We start from the raw sequence: 11515 nt of genomic DNA, 5'->3' as shown, positions 1-11515 counted from the left end.
TGAGATATTGAATGGGAATCTTGTTGTAGAATTCGAGTTGGATGTGATAATATGCTTCGAACCTATTATGTACTAGAAATGTGCCCGTCAAACCTAATATAAAATACACAACAACAAGCCTTTATCCCAGTACGTGGGGTCAGCTACATGAATCCTTTTTCTTCATTGTCTATTAAAAGTCAAATCTCGTTTAAATCTAATAGAGAAATATCATTTCTAATATTTTTTTTTTCATAATAAAATTAACATAATAATGAAATATAATAACCATATAATTTAACATAAATTAAAGTTAATTTATATTATATATTTTGATATAAATTAAAAATATAAATTATATAAAAAACTCATAATAAAAATTAAATGGATAAAAAATAAAAACTAAATATTATCAACTAAAAATAAATATTATTCATATTATAAAAAATAATTAAAAAAACCGTTAAAAAAGATGTTTTAGTTTGTATAGTGTATACATGAAGGCAAACAAAGCTTTTTGCTTTGTATGATTTAGTCCCACATCACTTGTGATGTTTTGTTTTGTATAGTTTATAAAGCTTTTTGCTTTTACTCATGATAGGAGCTCATATGCAGAGTCATGTGAGAATGTTGCAACTAATATTTAATCATAATGTTTAATTAAATTAATATTTATATAATATTAAATAATTTATTTAATTATTTAAATAAAAATTTTGAACTGGCCGGTTTTAGAAAATCAGAACCAGTTCCCGGTTGAACAGGCGATTCAAACCGATTCTGGCCGGTTTGGTGCACTACCGATTTTCAAGACTGAACCAGACCGATCTTTAGATCGGTTCATGGTTGAACTGATCGGACCGGCCGATCCAGTCCAATTTTTAAAACATTGATAATGATCCTTTTTAAAATTACGCCTTTTTTCTTTATAAAGAGGGGGCACCGCCTCCATGTTAGATCAAAGGAATTAGGACTATGAACTTTATATAAATTTCCTAATAAGCTTTGTGCGTTCATCCTGTCTTTTGTTTTCAATTATTTCTACTCTCAACTACTTAATTAGATTTTTGCCAATTTGCAACATTAAGAACTGTAAACTACCTCAGGGGAAAAGCTCTCTAGTAATCATAGTACTACTGTGCAAACAAATCCATCAGTCGTCATTGAAAATGAAAATAATTAGAAAATTAAAATAAATTAAACAACATTTCTGCTGAAGTCAACAACAATTAAAGAAATTATTACGTGCGAACACTGGAGCTACGTCAGGACTTCAATAAAAATATGAGTGGACTAAGTATTACTATGTATTACTAGGTATTACTGTGTATTTAGCTGTGTATTAACTAATATACATCAATACATAACTAAATACATAGTAATACACAGTAATACCTAGTAATACATAGTAATACACTAATCCACGTATTATATTTTTATTAGAGTTTGAACGTAGCTCTATGTCTGGTATCTGCACATAATAATTCCTCTAACAATTGAGTTCCCAACTCTTGGGAAGGATGGAAGCAAAAGGTGAAATGTCTAATGGAAAAAAATTAGTGATATACCGGTAAAAATTTGATCAAGGTAGCTTTATATATCCCAATTCACTTTGAAATGAGTGAAATAAACTACTAATCAATCAATCTAATCCAAAAATTTTCCATGTAAAATTATTTTCACTTAAAGCATAAAAGCAAGTTCTACAAGTATATAAAGAGGCAACTTATAAAACATACAAAATAAAACAATTAGAAGAATTAACACAAATCAATCACAACAACTACTCACCAGATGAAAATCCAAAGTGTTGAGTGACAGAACCGAAAGCACGACTCTTCATTCGGTCTTTCTTCTCGCATCGGCCACGTCCATAGCAAGGCACAAGAACAGCAAAGCTGCTATCAGTCTCCCCCTCTTTGCTCTGGAATTCCGGTGCATGAGGTTCAATCCAACCAATAGACCAATCTGAATCATCTGATTCAGAACCTGAGAGGCAGCCTCCATCAGAGGACACAATAACCACATCAAACTCCCTATCAATCCTCACCCTCCTCTCCTCCCTGCTCTGCCATTTCTTCTTAATTCTTCTGGAGGAAGATTTCATCTTAGTCCCTTTTACAGATGGAAACTTGACGGAATCTAGCTCTCTGAATCCCGAAGGTAAATCAGAGGACAAATTCAGAGATGAATTAGTGCTTTCATGGCCGTCCTTTGTTCCCCATAACCAATAAGAAATATGAGTGAACGTTACAGCCATTTGACAAACCCCGCCCCCTTGTTGCGATCTGACGATCGAAGATCGATGAAACGAGAAAGCGAAACGAGAAAGCGCAAAGAAGAATTAAGAAAAAAATAATCTACTAATTAATAAAAGAGAATAGCTAGTTGATTTGCCAAAAACCCCAATCAATTACAAAAAATCAATTTTTATCAAAAGAACAATATCTGCAGTGAATAAAGATAAGAAATAAGACCAAGTGAACTAACAGATTATAAAAACCTTTATTTCTAATTTTCTTACTGAATAAGGGCCTTCAGCGATTGATTCAAACTTTGAATAAGAAATCTCCAAAAATCTAATTCCCACAGAAACCTAAAATGGTGCGTCGTACACAAGGATTGCTCCTAAGAATCCCAAACAGAAAAGAAAAAAGATTGCTAGTCCTACTCGAGAAAACCCAACGAAAGCAATGAAAAAAACCGCTTAAAATTTTCTTGCGGAATCCGGTCATCGCGGCGATGGATCCCGCATCTTTTACTCCAACAAACTCGCCTCAACGAGATTGGAAGAATAAGAAAAGAGTGCGTCCAGATACCGAGAAGAGAAAAGATTAGAGGAACAGATTGAAGATCTCGAGATTATAGCCGTCCAGCTGGCAGCGCCGCCAGCCACCCAATCATTTAATTTGTTCGACAAGAGGGAATCTCTTAAGATTTTTTTTGTTTTCCGAAATATGAGGGCGAAGCGGACAAAAAAATATTACAAATATCAATTTAAAATATTTTTTTTTTTTTTTTTGGGAAAATTTGGACATGACCCGTATATTAAAAGCATGAAAAATAACAACTATTACAAGTAAGAGAGAAAATAAGCTGTAACATAAACGCTCCAAACAAATGGGACCAAGCTCTCAAAGCAACAAAATAAAAACTTGTACAAAAGCTGCACTAAGAAAAAAAACCTAAAGTCCACATGTGAAAAATTAAAACCATAGAACCTATGGACTCAGAAAAATACCAAAAGCTATACCAATCCGACAATATCCCTGGTTGCCAAAATTAGACCGTCCGAGGGATAACAAAGAGGCTGACATCATCGTCCGGTCTATGGCTTTAATTTAGCAACCCAAAAAACTCCGGCACAGCCAGCACATCCAACACAGCCATAAACAGAATGCTCAAACCTATTACCAGAGAAAAACGCAGCCACCTCATACTGCAAGTAACCAAAAACCTTCCAAATCAATCCTCGAACCAGCTGGAAAAGAAAAAAGCCTCCAACAGCCCTTATAAGCTGCAAAGTAAAGAAGAAACAGCTTTCCATTTTGCCACTTTATCAAACACCGCACTTTTAATAAGAGTCGAGGTAGTTGTGCTACTATTAAACACATATCCAAATCTTCTACTATTTCTTTCTTTCCATATAAAATATAGAGAGCAGCTCACAAAAAGAAGATAGAGATTTTAAAGAAGAGCATTATTACTAAAGACTTCCTCTATCCATTCAAAAAGATGCAAAATTGTAGGTCTAAGAAGAAGACTTTTGGTGGCAGGTATAGTGTTATTAATCACTTCAAATGAATACTGGCATTCAAAAAATAAGTGATTAATACTTTCCATGTTAACGTTGCAAAGGCTACATATTTCAGGAACCAAAATCTTTCTTTTTTTCAGAGCGTCAGCTGATTTCAAACTGCCTTTAAGAGCAAGCCACGAGTAGCAGGAAAACCTCAATGAATGATGAGAATGCCAAATGAATTTGTCCTAGTTACAAGGGGTCAAGGAACAATAATATTCAAAAATAAAACTCCCAAATCTACCAGATTTAGAAGTAGCTTTACCATCCCAAATTAAACAGTCAGAATTGCAATCAACTATAGGAGTAGCAATGATCTCATTTAATAACAATAAAGGCAAGTTATCTGGGAGAGTCCAGACACCATTTGTAATGAGAGAGGAAACCAACGTACTCAAATTCGAGGTCTGATGCCAAGCAATACCCTGAGGCCTATCAAGAATAGTGTCATTGTTAAGCCAGTGATTCCAAAGCAAAGAGATGGGGCCTTTATTATGAATTTTGAATTTAAATTTTTGCCTGGAAGCAACCGCAGTAGCACATACAGGTTTCCAAAAAGTTGAAGCCAAGCTAAGAGGTGGCTTCCAAGGAGAATTGTATCTATATATTAGCCATTTATAAAGAGAAGAATCTAAATTATACATTCTGAGAATAACCGAGCAGTTGTAAGCAAATTGCAATGCTTGCACAGATGGCAAGCCCAAACCCCCATACGTTTTTGGCTTGCAAACCTCTTCCCATGATAACATGTCTTACCCACATCCAGATCTCCAAAAAAAAGAAATTTGGAGCTAATTTTTTAAAAAAATTTGATGACAGCTTTTGGTATAATAGCTCCCCTTATCCAATATGCAATAGAATTTACAATAGTAAATTTGAGGAATTGCAATCGGCCCGCAAAAGAAAGAAGATTAGCAAACCAACCGGACAACTTTTTAGTAGCTTTTTCCATCAGTGGAAGAAAATCAGAAATCCTAAGTCTATTGAAAGACAAAGGAACCCCCAAATAAGTGACAAGGTGAGTGATATTGTGAATATTCAAAGCTTGACATATATCATCAGAATTGGGCATATTTCTAGGCAGCAGAATAGAGCTCTTCTCTAAGTTAACTTTAAGACCAGAGGTATTAGCAAAAATATTAAGAATGTTAGCTAATTTGTTGCAATTCTCCACATTAGCTTCTCAAAAAACTAGGACATCATCAGCATATAAAAGATGAGAAAGTGAAAAGCCATCCAGATTGATGCCTCTAAAATCACCTTCGTCTAATAAATTGGAAAATGCATCCATCACAATGCAGAAAAGGTAAGGACTTAAAGGACAGCCTTGCCTTAAACCCGCCGTAGTATTGAAGTAACCTTCTAAAGCACCATTTATAACAAGAGAAAAATTCACATTGTTGATGCAAGCTTTGATCCAACCCACATACCTAGAAGGGAAAGCTTTTTGAATCATTCTGTTTAATAAGAATTCTCTTGAAACTGTATCAAAAGCTTTCCTGATATCAAGTTTTGCACAGAAATATTTGATCCCTCTAGCATTACGAGTGTATGCAAGCAATTCTTTAGCCAGAAGAATATTATCAGTTGAAACTCTAGCCTTTATAAAGCCCGATTGGTTGCATCTAATAATCAAAGGCATAATATTCTTGATTCTAAAAGCAAGTACTTTAGCAATGATTTTGTATATAGTATTGCACAGAGCAATAGGTCTGAAGTCAGCTAGAGAAGAAGCATTTGAGTGCTTAGGGATAAGGGCTAGGGCGGTGGCTTTAACACCATTTGGAAGGTAGCCCTTCAGAAAGAAAGCCCTAACAGCATTATACACCATAGGACCTATAATATGTCAAGCAGTTTTATAGAAGTGGAAATTAAAGCCATCAGGACCAGGAGAAGAGGACGAAGACCCCAAAAACACGGCTTTTTTAATTTCATCATCTAAAATAGGATTAGTAATAATGTTGCAAAAAGAAGCAGGAAAAACCGAACCAATGGGGAATAAATGCACATCAAAGAGAGGAGGAGGGGCAGGGTTATACAAAGATTGAAAATGGTGTATGATAGCATTAATCACCTCAGACCTGTCAGTATTAGGAAAAGTAGAAAACATGTTCACCACAGCTTTACCTGAACATTGCCTACTTTTGATCCTAGAATAAAGAAATTTCAAGTCTTCCTCCCCTTGTTTAAGCCATTTCACCTTTGCCCTTTGAATTGTCCAAGAAGTAAAAAGCTTAGTGAAGTTCTGAATCTTACTGTTAATGCCTTTAAGAGTGGAGTTTAGCATGCAATCAGTAGGACATTGTTGAATCTGAGCCAAGCATTCCTTTTGTTTAGAGTGCAGATTGTCCAGATGAGCCTTAACCAAAGAAGAGTGAGCCCAAGACTCACACTTAATGTCTCTTTTGAGTTGCTTAAGAGTCTTACAGAGAGAAGACAAAGGATTACCATAAATAGGAATAGAGATAGCATTGAGAAGCAGGTCCCAGTATTTATCCACATCAGTCCAGTAGTTTTTGAAGAGGAATCTGTGCTTAGTAGAAGAAGCTAAACCCGAGTCGACAATAAGAGGACAATGGTCCGAAGAAGACGGACTTTGAGTGGAGCAAAAAGTTGAAGGGAACTCATTCAACCAAACATCATTAATAAGAACCCTATCTAATTTGATGTGAATAGGGTTCTCGGATTGCTGATTGAACCATGTATAAAGACTGCCCACCGACTGCATATCCTGTAGTTTATTTTCAAATATCATGGAGTTAAGATCCACAAGCTGCCTAAGATTTAAGGGATCCCCCCCCTAAAATTTAGGCCCCCCCCCCCCCCCCCCCCGACTTTTCAGAACAAAATCTACAGCAGTTAAAATCTCCCAATAAAATCCAAGGCATTTCTAGATTAGGAGCAAAATGTCTAATACTAGACCATAGTTCTTTCCTTTCTTCAGAGCTATTGGAAGCATATATCACCGTGAGTTGAAAAGGAGCAGAAGTATAAGAATTGACAATACCAGAAATCATATAAGGAGTAATATGAAGAGGAGAAAAATTGATATTACTACTGTTCCATTTAATCCAGATTCTCCCAGAAGTAGACATATCAAAATTATTGCAGCTATTTTCATAGGTGAAAATAGAATGAGATTTTTTTTAAAAAAGGATTTTGAAGAGTAGCTTCATGAATTCTAGTTTCTAGAATACACAGCAAATCCAAATGAAACTCTGCAGCCAAACACTTGCAACAGAGAACTTTATCTGAGCTTTTGAAACCTCTAATGTTCCAAGTAGCTATATTAGGTAAAACCATTAATAACCTGAGGAGGTAGAGGATTTTTTGGACTGCTTCCCCCTAGCAAATTTCTTATTAACAACAATCAGATTGTTTTTCGGGCTCAGAAGTATGGGCTTTGGCTTTCTTCTCAATTTTGGTAGCAGTGTCTGTATTACCCGAAGGACCCAAAACATCAAGTTTACTATCCAGGGAATCTAGTACATCAAATCTGTTTGGAGAAATGATTCCAGGAGGAGAAGAGGGAATATCCGGGTTTGTCTTACAAGCACTCACTGAAGATGAGGAGTCTTCCACATTCGAGGAATTTAGATTAGGAACAGAATTTAAACCTATTCCCGATATCTCATGTTCATAAGTAGGAACAGAAGTAATAGGAATATGAACATTAGCTATCTGAGGCTGCGGAGGAGGGGAATGTGGTTGATAACTCAACGGTAAACCAATAGCATTTTTTCCTTTTACAAGGATGTTGTTTTCAATTGTCTGTATTGTTGAGTCCAGTCAAGTGCAAATCTTCTGACATTGTTAGGAGATAACTATACATTTGAACAATAATGTTTGGAATCATCAAAACTACATAAGTTGCATAAATATAACTCATTCAAATAGCAACTATTCAAACATGTATCTGATGTGATGAAGAAGAAGGTTTTTCTGCGGGCTTTGAAGAATCAACAGCAGAGGAAGGAAAACGTCCCTGCGATTTAGATTGATGACGATGCCTAGCAAAGCGACTATTACTTCTACCTCTAACGTTTTGATTTTTCACTTGGTCTACTAGCATTTTATCTGAATCATCGTTTTGGGTCTTGAAGGGCAAAAATTAGAGTAATGTACAAGAGACTTACAGTGCTCACATAGAGTTGGCTTCCATTCATATTGGACCTTTAATCCCACAACATCACCATCTAGTGATATCTGTATTTCTTACGGATAGGTAGCTTGATTGTCTACCAGCACACACATTCTTGCATATGTCAGTCGAGTCATTTGAGAAGTGAGGGAGTCAGCAGCCAACGGAACCCCAACCTTACTTGCAATCCTTGAAATACCTTCCGAGTTCCAGCAAGCTAACGGTAAGTCATGGATTTTTATCCAGATAGGAACAATTTTGAAATCCTCTCTCTTGGGCTTGAATTTGGGGTGCCACTTTTATAATACAAAAGGTTTCCCGAGGAGGAACCAGACCCCCCTCGACCAAACCGCTTCCATGTCTTCGGAACAAGAAAAATGAAAAATGAAGAAGCCATCATTTAAAGATATCATTTTAACTGAACCTTTCAAAGCCCATGTTTTGTTGATGGCGGCTAGCAATGCTTCATAATAAGGTCTTCTACCGATAGAGTACCCTACTAAACATAACTTCCAGTTTTCAGCTCCAGTCGACAACTTTTCTACAGAGAAAGGCACAATCTCTGGCTCTAAAGGGAAATGAGAAAGATGCAGCTCAGCTTCAGAAGTCTCACTAACAGCGCATGCAGCTAACCAGTTACGATTCGGAGGAGGAGAGATTTGTCCAGACTCAGAAACAAGCGGAGGAAAGTCTGAAGGTGTTATAAGAGAGCCCATGACAGCTATAACCAGTAAAGATAAAAGAGAGGAAGGTGGCCCTTCGGCAGAGCCGGAGGGGGAGGAGAGAAGTGAGGCGGTGCAAAATGGCTGAGCAGAGAGTAGAAGGAAAACCTAGCGCATTGCTTCAATTTTTTTTTTTTTTTTTGTCTTGAGACTTTTTTTAAGGAGAGCCTAACTTAAAGAGAAGTCGCGGTGTCAAAAGGTAGTGGTATGCTGCATTTGTGAAAAAAAAAATATAAAATTATTTGAAGCGGAGGAGGAGATAAAAGGAAAACCCCGCGCCTTGCTTAAATTTTTTTTTTTTTTTTTTTTTTGTCTTGAGACTTTTTTTAAGGAGAGCCTAACTTAAAGAGAAGTCGCGGTGTCAAAAGGTAGTGGTATGCTGCATTTGTGAAAAAAAAAACATAAAATTATTTGAATTTTTTTTTGTACAAATTCAAAATTTTTGCCAAAATTTCTAGCAATTTCACCCAATTATGCCAATGGGATTGCAATACTTCCTTTAGAACTTCATTCCAGGCTGCGATTTGGGATTGGCAGCTCGAGCAGGATGATGAACTCGGCCTGATTTGTTAAGCTAAATTTAAATTAAAAGTTTTATAATTAGTTTTGCTAATTTAATTTTGCTTAAAAATTTAATATATATTATACTTGTTGCATCCTAGAATATTCACGGTGGTAGATAAGTATATAGTTAAATGTCTTAGCATTGTACGAAGATCCAACACACAAGTAGATGAAAGAGAGAGAGGTTGTAGTATTTATAAGAGACACTAGAATTTTTACGTGGAAACCCCTAAAAAGGGGGAAATACCATGGGGCCTGACCCAATTTGAATGAATCCAGTGTATTTGCAGTTGATTACAAATGAGGCCCTTCCTTGAGAGAAGGCATTGGCTTGATTTCACAAATATTCATCATATAGAGCGCATTATATTGTGGGTGTTATAATAATCAACATAGACATATTTGTTTGGTTGGAAGGAACATAGTTGATAGGACAGAGGTCGAAAAGACTTTAGTAGGCAACGAAAGTTGGAAGGACCATAGTCGGCAGGAGATAGGGGTCAGAAAGACCGTTGTCTATCGAGGGAGGTTAGAAGGATCGTAGTTGGCAGATGACCGAGGTCAGAAAGACCATAGTTGGCGAGGGAGGTCACCGTAGTAGGCGACGGAGGTCAGAAGAAGATTGGGGTCAAAAAGATTGTTGTCTGGCAAGGGAGGTCAGAATGTTCATCGAGATGTTTTTTTAAAAAAATTGAATATGAGGAGATTTCTACTTTTTGTTTAAAATGTGAAAAAATTTGTCATCTGATTAATGAATGTAATTTAAAGGAAAAAGTTGCTTGTAATAGTGGGACAACTAAGTCTAATGTAGAAGATAAGAACATTAGTAAAGCTTTGTCGGATGTAATGGAGACTGGTTCTTCTTATGGACCTTGGATATATTTGAATCATGGGAGAAAAATAAGGTCTTTTGATGCTGTTAATAGAGGAAATCAAAGTAAAGTTTGGTGGAGCAGGAGGGATAATGTTGATAAAGGGATTGTTGGTGTATATAGGAATTCACATCAGGACTCAAATGTGATCAACAATCGTCATTCTTTGGTTGCTGATGTGACGAAGCTTGATATGCTTGTAATTATGGAAGGTGTTGATTTGCATGGAGCATTTCATGAAGAACCTATTGCTAATCAATAAGACCTGGAACTGAAGAATATGAGTTCAAGATTCGCTAAAAATCTAGTACATCCATAAAATTCTATGGAATTGAATGATGTTGCCCGCTGTGAAGATGTTGCTGATAAAGTCAAGCTGGATTTGAGAATCTTTTTTTGAAGAGTTATGGAGGATTAGTTGTTGAACTGCATCATAAATCTAGTTTAAATCCTATTCCTTGTTCTAAAAACTTTTTTAATGTGTTGAGAGGAAGTTGGTGTGATACAGCTGAGGAGGGAGAAATTGTATTACATAGTCCAGAGTACGAATTGAACGGGTTCTTTTTTGTCCCAATGAATTCCAATTTTCTGAACTGATCTACTATATGATCACTTGTTCGTACAGACGATGTCCATAGTATGAATTGGATGGATCCCTTTTCATCCCGATGAATGACAAATTTTTCTGAATGATTCATACTATACATGTCTTATTCGTACAAATGACGTCTAGAGTACGAAAATGTGGGGTACCTTTTCGTCCTGACGAAGTTAAAAAATATTCTTAATCATTCGTACAGTACGAACATGGTTTGTACTGGACGATCATCATGTACGAAAATATTTCGTATAGGTTTGTACACAATACTTTTTGAACTGTTCATACGTGCGAAATACGATCGTACTGTACGATCGTAAATGCTAAAAAAGGAAAATTTCATATTTCTGGATGATTTTTTTGTGTCTTTCATATAAAAGGTCTTTAACAACTAACTTAAAATGTTATTCTTCTTGATTTCTTTGAGAGCAAGTGAAAGAGTATTTTTGGGAGAGTGTTTGAGAGAGAGTTCTTGCAAGTGGAGTATAAATGGATCACTAGGTTACTCAAAGGTTAGAATATCTTTTGGTTTTTGGTTGCTACTCTTCCTTTCTTCATTCTAATTGCCTGAGAGAAGATCTTTAAGAATATCTGGTACTATGCCGACACTTGGAGAGTGTGAACAGATGATGGTACTCTGCCGACACTTGGAGGGTGCGAACAGACGATGGTACTATGCTAATAATTGGAGGGTGTGAAAGGATTAAGGTACTCTGCCACACCAGGGATAAGTGGAAGAGAGAAAAATTGTTAAGGCTTCTCCGCCTTGCTGTGGGGGCAAAAGGAGAGTCACTTTTTGTAATAGTGCAATACCTGAAGAGGGAGTCTTCCGGGAGTGGA

The 11515-nt window shown here is 36.3% G+C and overlaps 2 protein-coding genes across 2 annotated transcripts in view; both read right to left on the bottom strand.

Annotated features, from left to right (window-relative positions):
• Positions 1–2846, bottom strand: part of LOC110106937 — an 8217-nt gene extending 5371 nt beyond the window's left edge. Inside the window, exon 1 of the mRNA XM_020837039.2 lies at positions 1771–2846. Within this exon, the coding sequence (XP_020692698.1) occupies positions 1771–2239 (469 nt within the window). The 5' untranslated portion in view covers positions 2240–2846. The remainder of the gene's footprint in view (positions 1–1770) is intronic.
• Positions 2847–5624: 2778 nt separating this feature from the next.
• On the bottom strand, positions 5625–6506 carry LOC110106947. Its single transcript, XM_020837048.1, has one exon. The coding sequence runs from the start codon at positions 6504–6506 to the stop codon at positions 5625–5627; it is 882 nt and encodes a 293-aa protein (XP_020692707.1).
• Positions 6507–11515: the final 5009 nt, after the last annotated feature.

Source organism: Dendrobium catenatum, unplaced genomic scaffold (genome assembly GCF_001605985.2).
Source record: "Dendrobium catenatum unplaced genomic scaffold, ASM160598v2 original_scaffold_234600, whole genome shotgun sequence".
In the NCBI taxonomy this organism is placed as follows: domain Eukaryota; kingdom Viridiplantae; phylum Streptophyta; class Magnoliopsida; order Asparagales; family Orchidaceae; genus Dendrobium; species Dendrobium catenatum.
Note: the sequence above shows the minus strand (reverse complement) of the source record. Positions and strands in the feature narration are given on the sequence as shown.